This window comes from Hemicordylus capensis, chromosome 3, assembly GCF_027244095.1.
Source record: "Hemicordylus capensis ecotype Gifberg chromosome 3, rHemCap1.1.pri, whole genome shotgun sequence".
Taxonomy (NCBI): Eukaryota; Metazoa; Chordata; class Lepidosauria; order Squamata; family Cordylidae; genus Hemicordylus; species Hemicordylus capensis.
Genome location: NC_069659.1, coordinates 352392858 through 352418294, shown reverse-complemented (window position 1 = coordinate 352418294; position 25437 = coordinate 352392858). Strand labels below are relative to the sequence as shown.

The window sequence follows — 25437 nt, the reverse complement described above, 5'->3', positions numbered from 1 at the left end:
AGTCCAACAACATTTGGGGACCCAAGTTTGAGAACCCCTGCTGTACACAGTGACGAGGCTAACTAGAAGGCTGATTCACACAATGAATCTAATGCCAGTTAGATGGAAAACTAATATATCTGACCAGCAATATGGCAACTTGACATGAAACCATGATTGACAGGTTGACTTCAGAGTAAGCCAAGATCCGACCACAGACCTTGATTTAATGTTGAGTTGCCACATTGCCAACTGGAGATTGCCGAAAAATCCAGAATTCACACAACATGCCCTACGGGAGCGAGGGCACCTCCAGGCCCCCAGTTTCCCATCACGCTGACATTAGATTCATCGTGTGAACCAGCCCAGAGTGTGCAGGAAAACTCTGCCCTGGGCTGACATTTGATATAAATGTTTTTTTTTTTTAAACCCAGCTCCGGCTGCAGAACTCCAAGTGTTTCCATCCGTGTAGCGAAGGGCTGGAAACTGAGTGCATTTTCTGTACTCCTGTATGCATGTACAGTCTTTTATTATGTGAAACTCAGCTGATACCTGATTCTAGTGGATGACTGTGGTAGCCTTTTTAAGGATGAGGGTATATCAGAAATCTCTTGGGGAAACCCAACACATTTTCATAGAGGGGGGTGCGAGGGAGATGAATGCCTTAGAACACCTTTATCTCCTAGACTTCTGCTTGCCCACCCTTCCCCCCTCTTGTTTTGCTTGCTTGTATCAGGTGGGTGTGCTTTGAACAGACATAGGAAGCTGCCATATACTGAGTCGGGCCATTGGTCTATCTAGCTCAGTATTGTCTTCACAGACTGGCAGCAGCTTCTCCAAGGTTGCAGGCAGGAATCTCTCTCAGCCCTATCTCAGAGATGCTGCCAGGGAGGGAACTTGGAACCTTCTGCTCTTCCCGGAGCTGCTCTATCACCTGAGGGGAATATCTTGCAGTGCTCACACATCAAGTCTCCCATTCAGATGCAACCAGGGCAGACCCTGCTTAGCTAAGGGGACAAGTCATGCTTGCTACCACAGGCACTTGCTTGGATGCACAGGTTTCCAGGGCACAGGCTGCTGCAGGTGACTTTAAAAAGCAGCTCGGTCTATCAGCAACGCATACCTTTGGCTAAGTAGAAACATGTACAGGAAACCTGAGCATCCAAGCGAGTGTCTGTGTGCAGCTCTGTTCATTCTGATACAGGAGTTGGTACACCAGCACCAGAGCCTCACCCTGATATGGGCAGCATGTCTGTTCCAAGCACACCCACCTCCAGATTTGGAAGCAGTATTCTTCTGAACACTAGATCCTGAGAGATAAGCTGCTTTGTACCTTTTGTTTTGTTTTGATGTTATTGTTGGAAGCTGACTTGACCTTTTTTAATGGAAAGGTGGAATGTATAAATCACACACACACACACACACACACACACACACACACACACACACACACACACACTTTTCTTTGTGCCCTGGAAATGGGTTTCCCGGAAGTATCTGGTTGCTGCTTTGGGAAGCAGGTTGCTGGGCCAAAAGGGCCCCTGATCTAATCCAGTCAGGCTGCTCTGATGGTACAAATATTTTTCTCGGTATTCATCACCCACTTAAAAAAAATTGAATCCTGAGAAAATGGGCTAGCAAATCCTGCCTCTCGTGGTCTCTCTTGCTGCCTTCTAGAGTTGCAGACCAGTTGCTCCAGTGCTCCACTGAATAGTGCCTGACCCACTGACCTTGCTACAGCCAGTCCTGAATCGGGGTCCTCCCTGTCCACCCCTGTTCTGCAGACGTTGGAGGAGAAGCAGCCAAACCGAGACACTCAGCCTTCCAAGTGCTCTGAGTGTCAGGTTTTGACCGTAAAAAGGCAAGATCAGCGGAACATACGCTGAACAGCTATTAAGTTTTTACTGCAAAGCCTGACACTTTGCTGTGTTTCAAGGGCAGGAAGCTCTCCATGCTTAACAAGGTCAAGGCAAGGAGCCCTCCCTGGAAACCTCACATGCCTTGCTCCAAAGAAGCAAGAGCAACCCACACAGCCCTCAACTTCCGGCAACAAGTGGGAAAGGCCCCAGTACACACAGGGGGATGTTGCCCACGCCCTGTTGGCTTGGCCCTGGCGGTTTTGAGTGGTGACCAAGTTCATTTTGATACGGGGAATGCCAGTTAGACTGCACGGAGACTTGGGCCACGTTCTCCGCTTTCCCCTAGAGTGATGCTGAACGTCGTGACAGTATCACTGATTGAGTTATGGCTGCTCTGTATGATATCACTGCAGGGCCCAGAGCAGAGTGTAGCATGGGGGCACCTTCTCTTGGTGCACCCTACCATTGGCCGGAGGGGAGGACCGGCTGGGAACCTCGGCTGCTCTGAGCTTCTTGGAGGAGGAGCTGCCTGTGTGTTGGAACATCTCGACAGGACCAGCTGTCCAGATATGTGCAGCCTCCCTCCGGCATCTCGTGGCATGCCTGGCCCTTGTTCCATGCAAGTGAATGGAGCCACAGCAAGGGGCTGCCGTTAGGAACGCCATGGTGGAGGTAACACCCGCTTGCCCCTCAGTCTTTGGGGGCCATGGGGACGGAGTTCTCCCAATGGCAGCCCCTCCCCCCTGCTCCATCCAAGTGGAAACACCCTTTTGTTCCATGCATGTGTAGGGGGCAGGGGGAGGAAGGCTGCCATGAGGGAAACTGGGAGGGAGGGAGGGAGGGACGCACAAGGCTCGGGGTGGAAGGCAGGAGGGCACAATGCTCCCCCTAGAGGATTGTCCTAACTAGCTTGGAGCTCCTGGAATTCTGCAGTCCCAGGTAACCATCTGTGCAGCCTGCTAGGGTAGACGGGCCCCAGATTTTGTGCAAGGCCCACGTAACCCTGGCTGCATCAACCCGCTTTCTTTTATGCACCCAACCCGCCTGTGAAATGCTTTGCTATGAAGTGCAGTGGTGGCTCTGAAAAGCGGGGTTGGGCCAGATGGTGGCAGAGAAGGGGGTCTGCCAGGGACGGCTCGCCATGATCGTGAAATGGCAATTCGCTGGGGAGAGGCTGTACCACGTGCCATTCCTGTGAAATGGGGCAGAACTAGTGGCGAACGACTCCCTGCTTACAAGAGGAGGAGATCCTGATGAGACCGTTGTGTTCAGGGCTGGCCTGTACTCCCTTCTAAGACTGAGTCACATTCTTTGTCCAGGCAATTTGAATCAAGCGATGCTGGACTCTGTGGCTGATATACTTTATATAAATCTGTGATGTGTCCCACTACTTCCGTTTTGCATGGTTTTGTTTTTACTGCTTTGCATCCTTGATTCTGCTCCCGTGAGTCCATGAATGGCCCAAGGCACCAAAGCCTCCCCCCTGCCCCATAACCATGGAGAGTCTTCTCTGGCTTCTCCCAACACCAGCTTTTCCGGTGTTTCAGCCAACATTGTCCACATCCATCCAAGCATATCTTTACAGCCATAAGGACTAGAAACCTGGCCTCATTTTCAGTTTATTTCCTATGAAAACAGAGATTCTCAGGAAGTGGCGTTCCCTTCCCAAGTCCCTGGTCTGCATTTTTTTCTGTGCCTTGTGGAATTGTGGCATCACACACAGTCCTGGTCAGGAGGCCTGTCTGTTCTTCGTCCTGACTTCGTGCTGATCAGGAGCTAGAGCTCCTGTTAACAAACGGAAAAATCCCTTTTGGAGGTTCTGCTGATTATACCTGGCTCAAACAGACTCTCACCGTCACGGCCGTCTCAAACTCTGCAGCCTTGCTTTTGCATTTTATTTGGCTGGGTGTGTTTTAAAAGAGACATTTCTGATTGATCGTGCACTCACCAAACAAGCCATCTTGGCAGCCCAGCTGTTTGCCTTTTCATGCAGGGAAGGATCCGAATTCTTGAACCGCAATAGGTTGGGTTTCTCTCCCCTCCTTGTTTAAGATTTACTTGAAGGTTTTCTGGGCTTGGGCATACAACATCTTGGCCCACTTCAACCTGATGAAAGACTTGGTCTCCTCCAGGCTGCCCCATAACCTAGAGTTTGTCCAGAAATCCTGCATCGTCTTCATACAAACAAACTGAGTCTATTTCCGCCCCCTTGCCCTAGCCAACTGTGGCTCCACCTGTTTTAACCTCTTCCTGCTTCCCATGTTGTTCAAGTCAGTTCTCCCCTCTCCCCTCGTGTGCTCCTCCATGCTTGGAAATCTCCCTAACCTGGATGGTGTCCTCCCAAAACCAACAAAGCAGGGCCCAGCTCGATGGCTTGCTGCAATGGCTGGCTTGATCAAGCCATTCCTCTTCCCCTGCCCTCTTCAGGCTCCAGTTGTCAAGCAGAGTCTGAAGCACATGGTCCACTGTGGTCCTCCCAGGCACAAATCTGGAGCTATGAAGTTGGAACATGTTTCCTCTGGGCTGGGTGCAGAATACGGGCTCCAGACTGCCAACCCTCAAAGCTTGGCAACATCAGAACAGCCATGCTCTATACCAGAACAAAAGTCAATCTCCTCTAACATCTTGCTCCCCAAAGTGGTCGACCAGGTGACTCCAGTAAGCCCTCAAGCAAGGCTAGAAGGCTCTAGCCCTCTCCCCATGTTTACTCCCCAGCAACTGGTCTTCAGAGGCATACGATTTCTGCACATGGAGGTTACATTGAGCCATTGATGGGCTAGTACTCCTCCATGAATTGGTCTAACCTCCTTTGAAAGACATCGCAGCTAGTGGCCTACATCATGTGACAGTCTGCATGCATCTTCCTCCTCAATGACGTAGAGGGAAGAATCAGTCTGATTTCAACCAGTGGCCCTAGGACTATCTGAATCTTAGCTCTCTGAAGAACTCACTAGGTGATCATAGGCAAGACCCTCATCGGCGATATGGGTCTAAATCAGGGCTGCACAACTTCAACCCCCCGGTTGCTGTTGGACCACAGCTCCCATCATCTCCAGCCATAGTGGTCAGTAGTCAGGATGATGGAAGTTGTAGTCCAACAGCAGTCGGAGGTTCAAAGCTGAGAAGTCCTGGTCGAAATAACGCCAGCCTTGCTTTCAGAGTGGCTGCAGAGATGGCTGAAACCGGAAACAGTATGCGACCTGCTCTGAACACTCCAGAAGGCTAAGCGCCATCCACCTATGTATGCAGGTCACCTATGTGTACAGGCTCCAGCACATTTTCAGGCTCCAGTTTTCCATTTTGTTTCCTGTAGTAGCATTGAATTTACATGGTTGTGCTCATGTACTTCATGTCAGCTTCATTATGCCGAACAGTGTGTCTCTCACCCCCCAAAAGGTGTGTGTCGCGGGGGGGGGGCGGCGCAATCCTTAAACAGCATCATGAATCAGCTAGTTCCTGGGATCCCAAAGTGTCCAGCTTGGGCATCTGCTTCTCAGCCTTGGGTCCGCAGATGTGTGGTAGGACTACAACTCTCAACATCCCCAGCCACAATGACTGTTGACCCTTTTGGCTGGGGATGATGGGAGTTGTAGGTCTACATCATCTGGGGGACCCAAGGCTGAGAACTCCTGGCTTCAAGAGAAATGAGCAGGTGGCATCAATCTAGCGTCCGGTGGTTGGGCTGGCCCCTGGGTGCTTGACACAAATCCATATCCCCCCATTTCCTGGCCCTCCCAAGCCATAACAGGAAGTGAGGGCTCCCGGCAGCCTCGGATGGTAGCAACCAAAGCTCAAGCAGAAATGAGCAGGCAGCCGGTTCGGCATCACAGAAGAGGCGGTGGGCAGGCACACTGCCCTGCTCTCCTGTCACGAGGGCGGGACCTGCCACCCCCTCCGGTTTCTGTGGGGAAGCTTCGCCGCCACCACTTGCGTTGGCATGCTGCAGCACAAAGTTGGCGCGGCTGCCTCCTGTGAAGCCTGTTCCCAGTCTGGGAGTTGCTGCTCGCTGGCCGGCAGACGAGCTCCCGGAGCCAGGTTTTGGACACGCAAGAGTTGACTGCGAGATGCAGAGCAGTTTCTCTGGCTGACATTGGCCGTGCTGGGGCAGCACAGACCTCGTGCACAAAGCCAGCTTCCAGCCAGCCAGCCAGCCAGCCAGCCGTTGTGCCGGCTGTTTGACCGCTCTGCTTCTGCAGCCTCCATTCATCTCCGTTGAGGACTTAATCTGCAGCTCACCCCGGAGCCACCAGCTCCATCTTTGCAAGCTGCCTTTTGGTCTTCCTTGCTTGGCGTCCCTTCCAGCCATCCCTCCCTCCCCCAGACAGTCCCTTTCCATCTCTCGGGATCGTGGTGCAGCTTTTAGCCAGCCGCTTTGCTTAGCCAACGGGCCGAGGCTTGCCTGGAAGTGGGGGGTGGCCCTCTGGAGCTTCTGGGAGCCAGTCTCTGAGCGCGGTGACATTCCAGCGGCTCAGAAGGGGGCCTGCGTGGGATACTCCTGCTCTGAAATGAAAAGAGCGGGGCATTGCTTGGCACAGTGTCGGGAAACCTGCCGTTGGCCGAATGGACACCCAGTTTGCATTTGCCAGGTGTTGCGTCCATAGGAATGGGTTGCCTGCATTGCTAATAAACAACCTTTGCTGCTCAGAGTCATATTAATGAAGACCGTGGGAGGCGCGAGAAAAAGCAGCGTGCTAAAGGGTCAGGTGATGGTTCTCAAAGCCCGTTGGTGCGAATCCTTTTACCAGATCTGCACAGGATCAGGCCAGTGGGCTGGTTGTGGCCTCCTCCCTATTAGCACCCCCTCGCCCGGGGGAATTCCCCAAGCCCCTGCTCCCTGGCCCCTTCCTGCTTCTTTGTGCAAAGGAGGGGCCGTGGAGCTGGGAGCATCCCTGCTGGGTCCGTCCCCCCCCCCCCCCCCGCTGGGCATTGCGCCTCCTCTCCCTGGATTCCGAGGGATGCAATGGAGTTGGCCTCCCTGCCCCGCTCCGAGCCAGGCTGCCCAGCCCCCCTGCGTCTAGATTCCCACAGCGTGGGGAAATAAACTGCTGGGCGGATGGAAGCCCCCTGCACTCTTCCCACCCAATCCAAGCTGGAGGAGTCGTGGCATGTCAGGAGAGCAAAAGCAGAGGGAGAGGAGAGACGGAGGGGTGGGTGGGGCTCCCGAGAGGAGGAGGCGGGGAAAGGGGCCACAGGGCAGAGGGGGCAGTGCAGGTTGGCAGATGGCCCGGGGAGGGCCTCCGAGGGGGAAAAGCACGGAGAGGAGGGCTGCAGGGGTGCCTGGAGCCTGGCGGCGCCGGGAGAGGAGCGGGCGCTCGTGTGGCACAAAGAAGGGCAGAGGATGGGCTGGGAAGAGCAGCCTGGGCCCAAACGGTGCTCCAAGGGATCTTCTGGCGCTCCTGCCGCAGGGGGGCCCTGGGGAGTTCCTAGGGATGCCAAGGTGGCCCTGAGAGCAACTGGAGTGGTGCGCTCCTGCCTTGGACCCTGCCTGGGCTAGCTGGGCAAAGAGAGCCCTCTTCAAGGGGCGGTTCTCTTTTCGGTCGCAGGGGGAGAGCAGCTGGCCCGCTCCTCTCTTTTTCCCCTATGGAAACCGCTTTGAGAACTTTGGTTGAAGAGCGGTGGATCAATCCCCACAGTGGTAGCTGCGTGCACAGCTGGGACGGCTGTCGTGGGCCCCGTGGCACGGCTGACCTTCCTCCTCAGGCTTCCAAACAAGGCTCAGCTCTTCACTGGGCGGCTGTGCAGGGCAAGCTGCTGGCGATGGAAGCACTCTGCTCCCACTGCCGCCCCCCTCGCTAGAGCTCTGCCGGGGTTGTTGCGCTGCAAGGAGTCGTTGGGGCCCGGAAGCGAGTCCTGCGTCCCATCCCTGGCCCCTGGGCTGCCGGAGTCCGGCGCTGCCCCTCTTGCCTCCATCCACGAGGGATGCTCCTGACCCATGTGCTGGAGCACGGCCTGCCCTTTGAGTGCCACTGAAGGGACTCTTGCTGGCACCTCCCGGATCTGACCCCTTCCCTGACCAACCCCTGCAGGCAAGTGGGGAGCCTGCCCGCTCCTCCGCTACGTGGATGGGGATGGATCGTCTCCTTGCTTCTGCCCTGGGGGGTGGGGGCGCACTCCGAGGGATTTCCTTGACGCGGCGGTGCCTTGGGGTGGCGAGCCTGCAGCCCGTTAGGCGGTGCCTGTTTTCGTGTGTCCTCTGGCGAGTGTCGGTCTGAGAGTCCTGAGTGAAGACTCTCACCTGGACAGGATGCGTAGCGGTCTCGGGCTGGGTTTGTGCCACTCTGCCGGAGCCTTGCGGACGTCCCCGGAATGCGGCCTGTCTTTTTCTGCCGTGGTCTCCTCCTTTCCCGGGGCGCAGGGGAGGTGACCCCGTCATCCGAATCGGGTGCTCCAGGCGTCCTTTGCTGGGAAGCAGCTCCTGCTGACAGCCAGGATGTCACCCCCCCCCATGTCGGAGTCCCATTAGCCACAGAAGCCATCGAGCGTTGCCTTCCGCAATCAAGCTTCGGCATTCACGGCTTGAACTGAGATCTAATTGAGCAGTCTGGGGGAGCCGGGCGGGAGGGCAGGCGGCACGGCTTCCATTACTCGGCTCCACTTCGTTCAAGGCGATGGCCACTGCTGGCTGTGTCAGGAGCCCCAATGGCTTTTCAGCAGGCTGGCCAGCCAGCCATGGCCTCCCTTTGAAGGAAAGGCTGCCCGCGATGTAGCAAAGTCAGGCATCAGGCTGGGGTCTTCGTTTTCGGACCCAGCCCTGTAGTGGAGAGTGAAGTGGCCTCGTCGCTCAGCGAGTTGGGATTTTCTACAGGTTGGCTGTCTGCCTGCCAACCCAGTTTATTGTCCGCTGGGTCTGGCTCTGGGAATCCTCAGTGGATGGGAGGCTTGGAGTGGGGCTGGGCATCTGTTAGCCAGTTCACAGACAGTGTATTGAGGCAGACGTTTGTGTTTCTGGCACACACGCACACACTCCCCCCCCCAAAGGTAATGTGTGAATGAAAAATGAATGTGCATCGTACAGAGGAACTAATTGGGGAGCCAGGATCAGCTGCATCTCCCTGACGAATGCCTGTAGCCTGGCTTTGCTGTGACGTCATAGGTGGAAAGGCCCCAACAGGGGATCGTGGGCGAGTTGGAGTGAGCAATTTCAGTTGAGAGACTCTACTCCGGCACCATGTCCTGGGCTGACCACCACTGGACACACTTCATGAGTGTCACCTGCTAACGTCTCTTGAAGCCAGGGAGTCTCACACTTGGGTCCCTAGAGGATGTGAGACGACAACTCCCATTCCTCCCCAGCCCCAGCGGTCTTTGGCCATTGGGGCTGGGGATGATGGAAGTCGTAGTCCAGCAGCATCTGGGAGTTGAGACCCCCGGACCTAAACGGTGATGAAATTGGCTGAGGGTGATCAGAGCACAGGAACAGCAGCTAGTGCTTGGCCAGTGGGACAGGAGAGGAGAGCTGGTCTGGTGGCAGTAAGCATGACTTGCCCCCTTAGCTAAGCAGGGTCCACCCTGGTTGCATATGAATGGGAGACTTGATGTGTGATGTGAGCACTGCAAGAGATTCCCCTCAGGGGCTGCAGCCGCTCAGGAAGAGCATCTGAGGTTCCAAGTTCCCTCCCTGGCAGCATCTCCAAGATAGAGCTGAGAGAGATTCCTGCCTTCAACCCTGGAGAAGCTGCTGCCAGTCTGTGTAGACAATACTGAGCTGGATGGACCAATGGTGGTCTGACTCAGTAGAAGGCAGCTTCCTATGTTCCTATGAACACTGCTATAAGCTTTACTAGTTTTAAAGCAAGGATGCGGTCAGTGGTCAGTGGTTGAGCACCTGCTCTGCATGCAAAAGGTCCCAGGTTCGATCCCTGGCAGCAACTCCAGGTAGGGCGGAGAGAGACTCCTGCCTGAAGCACTGGAGAGCTGCTGCCAGTCAGTGTAGACAATACAGAGCTACATGGACTAAGGGTTACTCCATGGAAGTTCGATTTGCATGTTCAGACTCTTGGTGCATGTTGTCAAGTAAGGTTGGGACAGTGCTAAATTTGCACACGCCTGCACGCGCACACACACACACACTCACACTCCTCAGAAAAAGCACTAGCTAGTGCCAGGGTTCATACCTGGGAGGAAACTCGCTTCTCAATGTTAAGCACAAGGACAGGCTACAGTTGCTCATCAGTGGTGCAAGCAAGGCAGCTCAGGGCATTGGGGGGGCAGTTTTCCCCCTCCATAACCATTTCTGGCCACAGAGGGCGGTGGGGGTAGGGGCATGAAACAGGATGGATGCAGCTGAAGGAAGGTGGATGGGGCAACAGGACCAAGGCCATCAATATCTGCAAGTGTCTCTCCGCCCGTATTTTGCAAATCTCTTGCCGGCTGCTAGCAAAGAAAGCAGGAACCTGCCACTGGTTGTGTTTCACTGATCCCTGTTTTGTGACCATGGGCGATGCCACCCCCCGCCCCAGGGTCGGGAGGGCTGAGTGGCAAGCTGGATTCCGCAGAACCGGTTCTGTTCTCTGGGGCAGGTGGGATACGCACACTTCACGGGCAAGATCCCATGGGAGCAGGCAGCAGCCCTCTCGGCAATTTGGTCCTGAGCCATTTAGGGGTTTAAAGGTAACGGAAGAGTCCCACCGAAAGTGCCTGTCAGCCACTTTTCCTCCGTGGTGGATAAGTGGTTTTTCAAAGGGGCCCCATCTGTCGGATGTATAGCCTCGTATGAAGTCATTCCTTGATCATAATGACTGAGCCTAATCAATAATCAAAATCTAGAGGGATTGATCTCGTTTATTTTTTGTGAATGTGCAAGAGGGATGGAGAACCTCTGGCTCTGTTTTATTTATAAGAAACATTTTTTTTTTAATTGAACATATTTTTATACTGCCCAAAACGTACATCTCTACGCCACCTCCCAGAACTCTGCTTTTGCTCTACTCCATCTTCCAGAACTCTCAGCTTCTTACAAGGCAACCCATTCAAAACATTATCCGATGCTGAACCACCCAAACAGCCAAAAATAACCTGGTTTTTTTGTTTTTTGTTTTAAATCAAACCAAATCCCTGCAACAAGCCGTGACGACGGAGGTGTTCTGGGCACCTGCCAGGTTGCAACATTTGGTCGAATCCGGCACCTGCTGACCCAGCACCTCTCTGCAGCAGTGATGGAAACGTTGTGCGGCTGCCCCCAAGGGCAAAAGTTCAGGCCTCGCTGCTTGTGGGATCGGCTGCGGAGCTGAGAGCCAAGCCTGGCCGGCCTGGAGGAGAGGAAACCAGAGCGATGGCACCGGAGCGCGCTTCCCACATGGGATTCATTCCGCCCGATTTCAAGCGGCCTAGCCTTTCTGTCTCTGTGTTGCTGGGTTGTTGTTTTTTTGCTTCCCCCTGCCATGAAGTGTTTTTCTTCTCACTCCTTCCTGCCAGGCCTCCCCAAGCCAAGCTCTGAGCTCGGCTGCGTTCAGCAAAAATCCCTCCTGCCCTTGGAGCGGGCGGCAGGCAGCGGCGCTCTGGCCCTCGGCTCCTGTGAGCAGCTGCGCCAGCATCCAGCTTGGCCTTATGATCCATCTCTTTTTCCGAACCACAAAGCAGCATTTCCTGACTTAATCTCTCTTTCTCTGAACGAACCCAGTGGCAACGTTTCTCCAGTGGGCTCCTGGAAGGGCCCGAGCTGTTCCTGGGCCATCCTGCCTCCCCGGCACACACACCTCAAATGTCCCCAGCGATCCCGAGCATCCCTGAGAGGTGCCCCCGCCCAACAGGAAGGCACATCTAGGAGCATCAAGCGCTCCCCCCTCCCCACACCCTTTCTTAGAAATACTGGCTTGCTAGGAATTGATCCCCAGGGATTTCTCGGCATTCCAGATCCATAAAGCAGACACTTCTGGCTTGGTCAAGTCCGACAGACTCCCCCCACCTCATTCCCATGAGCTCCAAGCTCTTCCAAAAATAGCACTCCCCCCCCACCCCGTCTTGTACCCTTCTCTGCAAATGGTCGCTTTATTTATGTATTTAGAGAGCCTAGCAAGTCCTGTGTGCTAAGGTGTGCTGCTTCTGGTTGGCCCTGGTTTGTGTAGGGACTGGACACTTTGCCATGGCAAAGCGGGGGGAGGCGTCGGAGGGGGGGGATCAGTTTAGCCGCTTCCTGGCTGCAGCACTGCATCCCCCCCTCCTGCCTTATAAAACATCCCCCAGAATTGTGTGATGAGGGCAGAGGACTCCCTGCCTACATTTTCACTCCGCTGACCCACAGATTGAGCTTTTTGCCCCTCTGTTATCCTAAATGCTGGAAACAGGCCTGCCCAATGCATCTCTGAGTCATAGAGTGGGAAGGGACCTTAGAGGTCTTCTAGACCAACCCCTCCCCACTCAATGTAGGAAATGACTGCAGCATCCCGGACAGGTGGCTGCCTAGCCTGTGTTTGGAAACCTCCAGCCAAGGATGCAGGGGAGCAGCAGCCGGGGTGTGTGGGGTGGCGATGACATGCCTTCATCTTCTGCCTGAGGGCTTCCAGAGGCATCTGATGGGCCACGTTAAGAAGCAGGATATAGACTAGATGGGTCTGGGCCTGATCCAGCAGGCTGTTCTTATGTGAACCCACCACTGCATAGGGTAGCCTGCTCTGCGGTCAAACAGCTCATCCAGTTAGGAAGATAGGAAGCTACCCCATACTGAGTCAGACCCATGGTCCATCTTGCTCAGTACGGAAGTGTCTACACAGACTGGCAGCAGCTTCTCCAAGGCTGCAGGCAGGAATCTCTCTCAGCCCTATCTTGGAGATGCTGCCAGGAGGGAACTTGGAACCTTCTGCAATTCCCAGAGCGGCTCCATCCCTTAAGGGGAAGCTCTTACAGTGCTCACACATCAAGTCTCCCATTCAGATGCAACCAGGGTGGACCCTGCTTAGCTAAGGGGACAAGTCATGCTGGCGACCACCAGACCAGCTCTGCTTCTTCCTTGGCTCTAGTCCTGTCCTCAGGAGAAACAGAAGCAAATCCGCACCTCCTCCTGTATGAGTGCAGTTATTAGTGGATTAATAGTTCCGCTCCTTTCTGTGCTGGTCAGACCCCACCTGGGATTCTGTATCCTCTGCTCTGGGCCCCAGGTTGGCTGTCCCTGGATTAAGGTGTCGGAATGGGACTGACGGATGACGGTCCTTGCTTGGTCACAGGATGCCCTTGGGCCAGTTGCTGGCTCTCAGCCTGACCTACGTCACTCACCGGGTGGTGGTTGTAGGATAAAATGGGGTTGGGGGCAGCCAGGAGTAGAGCCTTGTAGAGCCTTCCATAGAGAAAAGATGGGGTCGAAATGTGAGATGCCAATCAAAACAAGGAAGAGACCAACTGGAGCAGGGGAAGTTACCTTAGATGGTCATCAGTGCTCCTTCATTGGGAATGACAAGGGACACTAGTCCTCAGTGAGGTGAAGAAGCTGTGTCTGGGGCCTTCAAGTGGGGCCTTCTGTGGTGGAAGGCTCCTTCGTACTCCGCCAAGTCCCGTTGGACAGAAGGTTAGACACCAGAGAGGAGGCATCTCGCTTTGCTGTAGCCCGGCCGCCTCCCTGCGATGCTCGCTTTCTGTGTGTAAGAATGACATGAAGCACTTTGAGAAACGGTAAAGAGCCATCCGGTAGATTGGCGCACGAGGCAGAGATGGCCGCTGTGGGGCCTACCTGTTGGAAAGGGGAAGCTGGCTGTGATGTCTGTCAGTAAGCAGAATCTGTATCCGGAGTTTTTGTGGCACAGTTTGGGTAGGGTTGCCAGTGGTTTTTCCTAGGAAGTTTGCTGTGCATCTCACAGATGCAGAAAAAAATCCAGCAGGCTTAATGGCTTTCCCCTGCATAGAGAGGTAATGAATGGGGATGCTTTGCCTGTTGGATTTCTGCCTGTCATTCAGCAGTGAAAGAAGCAGAATTGATCCAAATGTTGACCTCTGGTCGATTAAACATTATGACCGGTGGTGGGAAACCTCAAGGTACAGGACTGCATTTGGATCAGATTGTCATTTTTTTCTCTTTCACCCTTTCTGTTATTTACGTAATGCAATCCAATGCAGCACTTTTACAAAGTAACATGAGCAGAGTGGAAAGGTCCTTGCCCTAAGGAGCACTCTCTGGATGCTGCTCTTCTACAGTGCAGCTTGAAACTGGAGCAGGTTCACCTGCCAGATTTCCCCCCTTTTAAAATCCCTTAAAGGAGGCTACTAAGCATTCTTGGAGCACCGCTGCCCATAAAGGGAGTGATGCCGCCATCTGCTGGTGGCTTAATTGTGTAGCGTCACGGCTGCTTCTGCCTCAGAAATGTTCCTAGATCAGACTGAATTTTGTGTTGTCCAAGAAGAAAAGGCTCCGCCAAATTGTACTTGTTACGAGATGGGAGAGGCCTGGTTAGGCAGCAGCATCCTAAAGAGAAGCTTAGGGCTGGTTCAGACATCGCCTGTTGCCTGCACCCTCAAGTGACAACTTGCATTTATGAATGGGCCATTGCAGCCAGGGGAGAACACTCATATGACACTTCAGCTGCAGTGATGTTCAAGGGCGCCCATTCACACGTACAGTTGCCAACATATTTGTCCGATACATATTTGCACTTGTTTTTCTCCTTCGCATTGCTTGAATATTCATCGCTTGATAATAGGCAACTAAATATGTGAAGACCCCACTGAGTGTAATTGTGTTTGAGGTGTTATGTCTGAGCTGCCTGTGGCCAGAGACCTGGAACAGCCCTTTCACACATGCAAAACACCACTTGGCACAAGAGTCATCAAGCGACAACTGTGCATACGTGAACCAGGCCTGAGTAATAGAGTGCAGATCAGTCGAGCAGCTTACTCCAGGGGTACTCAGTCTTGGATCCTTAGATGTGGCCTTTGGTCATTGTGGCTGGGGATGATAGGAGTTTTAGTCCAACAACATCTGGGGACTCAAGGCTGAGAACCCTGGCTTAACAGACTGACTGTGTTTGCAGTACATTACCAAGAGGCAGTGACCAGGAGAGGAGAGCTGGTCTTGTGTTAGCATGATTTGTCCCCTTAGCTAAGCAGGATCTGCCCTGGTTGCATATGAATGGGAGACTAGAAGTGTGAGCACTGCAAGATATTCCCCTTTGTAGGGGATGGAGCCACTCTGGGAAGAGCAGAAGGTTCCAAGTTCCCTCCCTGGCAGCATCTCCAAGATAGGGCTGAGAGAGATTCCTGCCTGTAATCTTGGAGAAGCCGCTGCCAGTCTGTGAAGACAATACTGAGCTAGATAGACCAATGGTCTGACTCAGTATATGGCAGCTGTATGCTCCTATGACCACTTGGTTATGTGATGCGCCAGTTCATATAACCAAGTGGTTCATATAACCAAGCCCATTCGGGGAACTGCAGTTCAAGAAGCAACATTGGGAAGGATTTTGTTGAGTTTCTAAAAGGTGGTGGTGATATTTACATATATGGCTTTTCAACAAAACAACAAAAGTTTGCAACATGGTTTACATACAAGGAGGAGTGCAGATATGAGAATGAGAAGATAACTCACTGTCCCAAAGGGGCTTGCTACTTAAAAACGTTAAAAGCAGATCCTCAGATGGTGGGTTTGGGTTCTATAAGTGGGGTGAGGGGAATGTGGGAGTCAGATTTGACATTGCGGAGTATCATCTGCTGAGAAGATCTCCTCCACTGGTCACACTGAAATAAGCAGCAGAAGTGGGAGAGCAGGGGCCATGATGGAAAAGGCCCTGCTTGTATGCCAGCCAGTCTTGCATCTGGAGGGCTGCTGAGGAGAGGGAAGCCTCTCCTCCAGATCGCTGGGTTCTTGGGGCAGGCTGGGCGTTAACAGCCCTGCCTGGATCTAAAAGAGGAAGAAAGCTCTTGTGGTGTGGGACTCCGATGTATCGGAGTTGGGGTCAGACACACATCTGTGGAAGCTGCTAGCCATGTTTGGTCCGCGGATGTTGCTCACTGTGCTGTGTTGAAACTCACCTGCTGGGGGGGGGGGCTCCAGAGGAAAGGAGGAGGATTCGGGGTGGGGGTGGGGGTTGATGACACTTTTCCAGGGAGTAGCCCTGATAGATCAGCAGCAGCCCAGCGGCCTTGTGTTTCTGGCCACTGGGGACCGTCACTTCCATACAAAACGATGGTGTGCCCACACCTGGAGTACTGCGTACAATTCTGGTCACCCCATCTAAAGAAGAACATTGTAGAACTGGAAAAGGTGCAGAAGAGGGCCACCAAGATGATCAGGGGCCTGGAGCACCTTCCTTATGAGGCAAGGCTACAACACCTGGGGCTATTTAGTTTAGAAACAAGATTACTGTGGGGAGACATGACAGAGGTCTGTAGAATCATGCATGGTGTGGAGAAAGTGGATAGAGAGACATTCTTCTCCCTCTCACATAACACTAGAACCAGGGGTCATCCCATGAAACTGACTGCCAGGAAATCTAGGACCAACAAACGGAAGTACTTTTTCACACAATGCATAATCAACTTGTGGAATTCTCGGCCACAAGATGTGATGACAGCCAACAACCTGGATGGCTTTAAGAGGGATTTGGATAACTTCATGGAGGAGAGGTCTATCAACGGCTACTAGTCGGAGGGCTGTAAGCCACCTCCAGCTCAAAGGCAGGATGTCTCTGAGTCCCAGTTGCAGGGGAGTAACAGCAGGAGGGAGGGCCTGTCCCTTTCAACTCCTGCCTGTGGCTTCCAGCAGCATCTGTTGGGCCAGTGTACGAAACAGGATGCTGGACTAGATGGGCATTCCTGGGCCTGATCCAGCAGGGCTGTTCTTATGTTCTTGGGGGATATAATGAATGAGCAGCCTTCAAGGAGGCATGGCAGATCCAGCGGAACCAGCACAAGAGGTGACTGCACCAGGAGGGGTGGGGGTGGGGATATTCGAGGGCAGGGGTGACCAAGCTGGGGCTCTCCAGCTGCTGATGGACTACAGCACTCACCATCCCTGGCGTCAACGTACTGTTGCCGCTGGGGTTGATGCGAGTTGTCGTCTCAGCAGCTGGAGAGGCTCAGTTTCGGCCTCCCTCCTCCAAGTGCTTGAGCTCCTCCCGGGAAGCCTCCCGCCTCCTTGCCTGATCCTCTGTACATGTTTGCAAGCGGTGACCTTCTTGCCCTTCTCATGCCCCCCCACGCCCTCCTAATAGGCCTCCTCTTCTCTGTCTGCCTCCCGCAGGCTGGTGGAAGAGTTCATGCTGCTGGCAAACATGGCCGTTGCCCACCAGATCTACCGCGCCTTCCCAGCACAAGCCTTGCTGCGCCGGCACCCCCCGCCTCAGACCAAGATGCTCGACGACCTCATGGAGTTTTGCAGCCAGATGGGCCTGGAGGTTGACTGCAGCAACGCCGGGGCCTTGCATGTGAGCTTGGGGGGGCGGGGGCGGGGAGGGAACTGGGCAGGGAGAAGATGGGGGACGGGAGACGAGGACGGGCGGGGCGAGGTTGCCTCCCACAGCAGTCAGCCAAATATTTGCCCAGAAGGTTGCCTTTCCCAGGGGCTGCTGTATTTCCCAGGGGCTGTGTGCTCCTTCTATCTATCTATCTATCTATCTATCTATCTATCTATCTATCTATCTATCTATCTATCTATCTAACAGATTTTTATACCCCCCAAAACTTACGTCTCTGGGCGGTTTACAACAGGATTCTAGAGTCTCCCTCCTGCAAGATGGGCATGTGGGAGGGATTTTCGTAACAGACTGTCCTTTCCCCACCACCCTTGCCTTGTTGCTGCTCCTGGGCATGAAAATTCAGGCAAATCCTACCCTTGCTCTCTTTTCCCAAAGCAGTGGGGCTCCCTTGTTTCCCTTTTCTCAAACAAAAGATGGGTTTGTTTCCCTACGAACACATTTTAAAGTAGTATTATCCCCATGTTGCCAACTGGGTGAGGGATTAGGGCTGACCAAAAAAGAGAGAGTGTCTTGCCTAAGGCCACCTGGTGCGTTTGTGGCAGAGGCGAGATTTGAACACTGAACTTCCTGATCTGTAGCTCCTTTTCATAGGCATTCTGCTGCACCAGCTAGATCTGTCTTTGTCTCTTCTCTCCAGAAAAGCCTGACTGAGACCTGCGGAGAGGACAAATATGCCGAAGCCCGGAAGGAGGTGCTGACCAACATGTTCTCTCGACCCATGCAAGTAAGGAGTGCTGGCATCTCACACCCTAGTCCTACAACAGTCTGATGCTGGGGTGCTTGACTTTGGGTCCCCAGGTGGTGGAGAACTACAGCTCCCATCATCCAGTGGCCATTGTGCCTGAGGATTATGGGAGTTGCGGTCCAACACCGTCTGGAGACCCAAGGCTGAGAACCCCTGGTCTAATGTCTTCCAGCCCCAGTTGTGCTAGATACGGTGCAGAACTGGCACCAGAGGAGGCCCTCTCGTGAGGCGCGGTCAGGCGGTCACCTCAGGAAGTGGCTTCTTGATGTGCCAGGGGCGTGGCAGGATGCCCCCCATGGCCACCATCGGAGCTGCTCTCCAGGACCCATCTGGCCCTGGCGGGCTTTGCTGGGAGGGCCTCTCCTCGCACTCCAGGCCAAGCTTGCTTGCAAGAAGCACCAGGAGAGCAAGGGAGGCTGCTGGCCAGCTCCCCGCCACCCCACTTCCTAAGCTTGCAAGGGGTTGAGAGGAGGCTGGCCTCCCCCAGGGCACATTTGGCAACCTTGCGCTGCCCCGGGTGGCCCTGTCCCTGCCCATGCAGTGCTTGTAAGGAAGAAGCCAGGAGTTCCAGCGACTTCCCCAGGGCCAGCAGCGCCCAGGATGCTTTGCAAAAAAGACCCGCCCCTGCCCCATAGAGCCTGCAGCCTCAGTGAAGTGGGATGAGCCCGTGGAGGGAGAGGAGGCGAGGAGGAGGCAGCTGTCAGTGAATGTGGTGGCGCTTTTCGGGGTAGGGGAGGATTTGTCTGGCTTGGTGTGTGTTGTCCTGAGAGCTTGATTGTGTTGCCGGCTACCTTGAGCCGTTTGGGGGGAAGGGGTGAGGCCTCGGAGGCTCAGCTCCCACGTGCAGCAGATGACGACATTGCTTTGGAGCGCAGAGGGGGGCTCACATGATGAAATTGTCTGCTCGGTGGAAAAGTCCCTTGCATATAGAAAGCTCGCATGTCAGGGCAAAGACTCAGCGGGAACCTTTTTTCTCCCCGGGGCGCTGGCTTTCTATGGGGAAGGTTGTGGGTTTCCCCTCTTGGATGGAGGAGCGTCCCATGCTGTGCGCGCCTCGCCTGCAGTGGAGCCCCCAGACACAGGCTTAACTCTTCACCTGCTGTTGGTGAGAATGAGGCCTGAACTGCAGACAGAGGCGCAGAGTTGGGCGTGAGTTGCTTGCAGCTTCCATCCAAGCCAGAGCCAGCAGCTGGCCGCTTCGCAGAGCCTCAGATGAACAAGGGCTCCCAGCCCAGCCCCCCAGGAGTTCTCCCCTTCCCCTTGCTGCCTTGGACCCCTTTCGGCCCCGTGCAAGGGCTGCCTCCTCCCCATTAGCCACCCTTCTGGAGCACGGTGGGAGGTGGCGGGGGCCCCGTCCAAGGAGCTTTTCCCAGCAGCCGCCCTGGGCTCCTTCGACACGCTTGCAGCCTTTGCCTGCCCAACAGCATCAGGGAGTGATGAATGAGTCACACCGGCCAGGTGCCTCTCCTTAATCGAGACAAATGGCCCCCATTCCGGGTTCAGGCTCTCCATTGGCACCATGCATTGGGATCCACCCTACATGGCGCTGACTTTGGGGGTGGCGAGGGGACATGCTGGCTGCACATGGTGATCCTTGTCGTGGTGATCCTCACGAGCTCACCCTCTGCCCCGCCGTTTTGCTCTTGTCAGCCTTCCTACAGTGCTCAGCACTTCGTGCCTGTTCACGTTGAATCTACACTGCATGCAACAATCCCTCCCCCAACTCTGTGTGTGTGTGTGTGTGTGTATGTGTGTGTGTGTGTGTGTGTGTGTGAGAGAGAGAGAGAGAGAGAGAGAGAGAGAGAGAGAGAGAGAGAGAGAGATCTGCCATCAACTCTGACCATTTCATGCACCCAAAGAAGTGACCTCTTCTCTATGGAAGTTTGTGGCGACAGCTATTTGTTCTCCTTTAAGGGGTCTCTTGGCTCGAATAGAGCTGCTCTTTTCTATAATAGGTTTCTAGAGTTCCCTGACCCAAGGTATGCTGATGGCCACAGTTCGTTTATTCATAGTTAAAATCCTATGGTGCTTTTCATAAGCTTATCCCAAGGCAGTTTACAGGGTTGAAACAAAACAGTGAAACCCAGAAATCCACATTAAAACAGCCAGCAGTACCAACCGTGAAATGCAGAGGCAGAGCAGCAAGAGAACAGAACCAACATCAGCTCCCAGGGGGCAAAGGCCCGAACAAACAATAAGGCCTATATTTGCTTCTTAAAGTGAGGGAACGGACATCTGCTGGGAGAGCATTCTACAGCCTGGGGGCCACGGCTGAGAAGGCCCTGTCCCACATGCACCACAACTGAGCCTCCCCCAGGGTCAGCACGCAGAACAGAGCCCCCTCCGATGAACATCTTGTGAGGCAGGACCATTTGGGAGCAGGTGGGCCTTCAGAGGTCCAAACCAGCACCTTGAATTGGATCCAAAACCAAATTGGCAGCCAGGGCAGCTCTTTCGAGATGGGCGTAACTTGCTCCAAGCGAACAGCTCCCGACAGAGCCCTAGTCATCACATTTTGCAGCAGCTGCAGTTTCCAAATATTCTTCACGGACAGACACACGGAGCGCTGTTGCAGTAATCAAGCCATGATGTGCCTAAGACATGGATAGCCGTGGCCAGGCCTGCCTTCTCTCAAGCCGCTGGTAGGTGGCTTTAAAGGGAATTCAGTGAGTTCTTGAAGAGTAGGTCCACCCACTGGTACTAGCCATGATAGTTCATGGCGCCTCCATGTTCAGAGACCGGATACCAGAGCCAAACGGGATGCCTGCCACCTTCATGCCCGCCTGATCCAGTTGAGCCGTTCTCAGGCACAGAATGCTCCTCGGATCTCCAATGGACAGGCCTGGCCTGTGATTGCAAGCTTGGCTCCAAAGCTGTGCTGTAACCCTTCTCCATTTCGTGCTGCTCCGTCACCTGCAAAAAGAGAGTCTGGAGCACCCTCACAAGCTAAAGTCTCGCCCGCTCTCTTCTCTTGGCTCCTGCCTGCCCTCAGCCTGGCTTTCGGGGTACCCAGACGCCCAGCTCTTGCTAGTGACTCTGGCCAGGACGGAGACTTGTAGGATAAAAAACAAAAGCCTATCCAGCTGTCTTTGAGGCAGGGCCCCCTGCGTCTGTGTGGCTTGCACAATGACAGGCTCATTGAGAGATCCTGAGCCCGAAATGTGTGTTGTTCGCCCCACCCATCATTTGGCATTCAGCGTTTTGCCTCGTTGCACCACCTGTTAGTTGGCCCAAGCTTGCCACCCAGGTTTGGAAGACACGCTAGCAATGAAGAGCAGAAGCAGCTGCAAGATGCGGCAGAAGCAAAGGTGTCTGGGGAAAGCTTGGCCCTGTGTGCTTGGTGCTCATGAGCCCTTGCCTGATGGCTCGGGCCCTCCGTCATGGAGGCTGCAAACAAACAGAGGGGGATGCACAGCAGCCAGGACATTACTAGTGAGCAGAAAGGAGCCAAGGAGCTAATCAGAAGTGTCTGGAGGCCAGGAGATGCTGTTTCCCGCCCAGTGACACGTAGGTAGAAGCAGGGTGGGTTCCAGGGCTTCATCCCCTCCACCGGGTCAAGGTCCTCCCTTGGAAGCGCTGACAGCTAGAAGATAAACCAGGGCAGAGGATGTCAGTTTGGGGGAGTGCGGGCGCTGAACCAGGGTGCAGTGTTGGGCCTCTGTGTGTGGTCGGGCCTCAGAACAACCTTCAGGAACAGAAGGATTGCGGGGCGGGGGAGCAGGGTGTGAGTGTGAAATATCAGGCAGACAGTCTAAAGGCTCTGGATTGGCCAGGCCTAGTATCAGTCCAAGCAGCCGGCCCCCTTACCTGGCCCACAGAGCAGGGTTTGGCACCTGCTGCCCGCTCAGGCACCAGTGACAAACTCTCTCAGACTCTTGCTCTGCTTTCTCCTGAAGTACCCCCACGCACCAAGCCTGGACTCAGGCAAGGCCGCCCACAGCTCTGGCCCAGCGACAGTGAATGCTGCGGAGGCAGGAGCGCCAGAATTCTGTGCTCAGAATCCACACTCCCATTCCGCACCCAACCAACGTTCTGCAGCTGGAACACACACGGGTTGATTTTTGAAACATTTCTCTGCTGCCGTTCCACGGCTCAAAGTGGCTCAGATGAAGGGAGTCTTAGAAAATGAGCAAAACCAATAGAACTGAAGCAGCTGCCAAATCCAAGACGAGAACCGAGCCCGCCAAACACTTTCTGGAGGAGGAAGGGCCCAACGGTTTGAGGCTCGTATCAGGAGAGGTAGCACCTAAGAGATATCCGATACATTTTGGGGTGTGAGGTGCTGCCACGTCCTTTGCCCAGCCCAAGTAGTTCCTGTTTAGATGTTGCTGATATGTCACAAGATCCAGCCACACAGAAATGGCTCCTATGTCTCAACAGTAATGTGTGAATCTAAGCCAGAGGTCTATCTCATTAGCAACCAGATGCAAAATATGTTCTCTTGCACCCATATTAGGTGTTGGCATACCTTGGTTTTGTTCACAGAAAATGCTTCACATTTGACAGAGAGAGCGAGAGAGCGTGCCGGGGTTTAAGCAGTCATACTGATGAGACGGCAGCTCCTTCCCAGAAGAGGCCGATCTGTGTTGAGTCGGCTCTGATTTATTGAGGTGTTGATCTTTCGATCTAATGCCTTGGGAGGCGAGCCCAGAGCGTGGCGTACTCCCCTTAATCTTGGTAACTGATTGCATCAGGACAACTTCCATTTCCTAGTGCGAGGGAGGGGTGTGTGTGTGCGTGCACAGAAGGGAGCCTCCCAGAATCGGAGCCGTGCTTCACAGAGAGGTCAGGGAGACCTTGGACTGCTCCAGGGTGAATTGTGAGCTCGGGGGCGGGAGGCCGAGTCCCATGCTGACTCGCTCACTCCCAGGCAGGCCCCCGGCAGCCCTAATGGAAATCCTAAGTGATGTGCAAGTCCGTCTGCTAAACCTCTTGCCTGATTCAGCTGCCCATATATCACCTGTGCATGCCGAGGTCCCAGCCCAGCCTGCCTTTCCAGCCTCCCTCGTCTCGGATGAAGCTGGCTCCTGAAGGAGCACATTCTCCTGTCTTGGCAGCATGGTGGGAGAAGCCGGCTCCCTTCGCCTCCAGAGAAGGGTTTGGGTATTCTGTGCCTTCCATACGGGTTGTGCTTGGCATTTACTCTGTGTAGCATTTTGAGTGCTTTCATTCAAAGCATTTCACACACATGCGCCTAGTCCTCTGTACGACCTCTGTAATTATCGGAAGCAGGGTTGGGGGGAGCGACAAAACCCCTCTTCTAGCTGGGAAGAGGCCCGGGTAGGCTGCCACCATCCACTTTTAGATGAGCAGAGTAACCATTCCGGGGGGGGGGGGGTATTCCAGGAGAGTCAAGTGGAAAACCCCTCCCTAGAAGAAAGGCTTCAGCAGTCTGAGGCCTTCAGGAGCATGTGACCAGGGCAGGACCCAGTAAGGAGTGATACTCTGTAACAACAACAATAATAATAACAAGGCTTTATTGATAATGGGATGATCAGGAAAACTATAGAGGCATCAACAATCGCTGCTTCCATTCAAAAAACCCTTCCCCAGGAACTACAAGAATCATCCCATCAGATCCATGCCCTTGAACAAAAATAAATCCCCTTACTAGGTAAGGAACTTCTAGTGGATTCCCAGCCCAAGGCTGTTAGTCTCCCTTTTTCCTAAGGTAGCTGCTGATTGGACCTCACTCCAAGGCCTCCGGGGAACACCCCTCCCCTCCTCCTCTATAGGCTGTTGTCCAGTAAACCCTGCCCCTCTCTCTGGATTGGGCCGCAGGGATTCGATTCTTCCGGGCTCTCTCTCTTCGTAGCCGACCCTCCAAGCAGTTCCTCTGCTTGAGGCCTAGTCCTCCCTCAAGCCTGACTGTCACTACAACCCCCCTGCAAGGTAGGCCAGTCTTTCATTTGCATATTGGAGAAGAAATGAGGGCTTTGTCTAAAGCCATATGAGGCCTTAGTCACGGCCAGGCTCAAGGCAGTTGGGTTCTGGTGGGGCTGGCAGTCAGTCCAAGGGGGCCAGAAGCAAGTGTGTGGTCCAAAACAGGCAGAAATCAAGTCCCAGAGGAGCAAACGGGGCCAGAGGTAGACGCAGGGGCATGCTTACACAGGGGCAGGCTACAGAGGGCAGGCGCTTTGGCAGAGCCTTCACACCAAATAAGCCACCTGGCACCATCTGGATGGGGGGAAATATGCTTGTTGTGATTTTTTTGACAAGGTCTGCACACCTCATGGCGGAAAATAGGCGATAGCATTGCAAGACTTTCAACTTTCGGGTTGTTGTCATGCTTTTTTCCCTCCTGAGCATCAGGCCTGCAGTGGCCACACATGCAATGGTGTTTTAAAGGCTTTGAAACGTTTTGAAAATATGAAAACTACCATAAAATTTTACGAGTGTTGTCAGAGGAATGGAAATGAAAGTTGGCAGAAATGTTGTCCAAATACGACTCCATGGCGAGTGTATAACAATTTGTTCGTTGTTGCTCTAATCCAGGCCTGCACAACATAAGGCCCGGCGAGGGCTGGATTCGGCCTGCAGGGATTATTTTACTGGCCCCCAGGTATCCTGTAGCAACATAGGAGCTGGAAACTGCCTTATAGTGCCATTTATGCCTGTTTTCTCAGAAATATGTTCCATGGTGTACCCAGTGAGGCTCACTCCCATGTAAGCATGCCTGGGATTGCAGACTGAAAGCAACGACAATTTAGGGAGAGGAGGAGAAGAGTTGGCATTTACTTTGGGCTGGCTTGCACTCCAGGGGCCCTACTGACTGAGCAAGGACAGGACCTATTTTCTGGCCACTATTCTTGGTTAAAACTATGGGTTCATTGACAGGGAGAATAGATCCACAAGTTTTAATTTTAATGCAATGATGTGCTGAAAATTGACCTCAGCCCCTGCATACCAAGTTGTGGGTGGTTCTGGCCCACCAGAGCACTTGAGTTGTGCAGCCCTGCTTTCCTCTGTGCTAAAATGACTGCAGTTTTCCTTTGGGGGTAGTAATAAAGAAGGGGTGATAACCCAGTCCCAGAGAAAGTTGTGAGCGCAACAATGCTGTTGCCTAGTGAGGTGGACGTTGCCAAAAATACCTACAAGCATTTATCCCTTGAGATGGTGCCAGTGGCCAGAATATGTGGGCCTGACTTGTAGACTTAGAAAGAAGCTGTTTGGACTGAGGAGCAAGCTCTGAGGCCAGGGTTTTATAGGGCCTGGTGGGCTGGGATTGGCCCTTGGCGGGGTCACCTGACTGCATGCTCAGGCAGGCTGGTACTGCAGCCTAGAGGGCGCCCTTGAAGCACAGCGCTCGGGCTGCCAGGCTTGCAGTCAAAATAGGTTGCAAAAGACATGGCGGTGGGCGGGTCCCAGTCTGACCACTGGAAGCCCCCGTTGGAGGCTCCTCCTGGTGCCCGCCGGGCCACCTCATGAGTTCATGGCTAAGAAGAGATTTAGGCAGGAG

General features: G+C 54.0%; 1 protein-coding gene across 2 annotated transcripts in view; it reads left to right on the top strand.

Moving 5' to 3' along the window:
• The window catches only part of DIS3L2 (DIS3 like 3'-5' exoribonuclease 2), a 309415-nt gene that overhangs the window by 268771 nt on the left and 15207 nt on the right, over window positions 1–25437 (top strand). For both annotated transcript variants that reach the window (XM_053311493.1, XM_053311492.1), the window contains 2 exons: window positions 16999–17182; window positions 17871–17957. In XM_053311493.1, the coding sequence (XP_053167468.1) occupies window positions 16999–17182; window positions 17871–17957 (271 nt within the window). The remainder of the gene's footprint in view (window positions 1–16998; window positions 17183–17870; window positions 17958–25437) is intronic.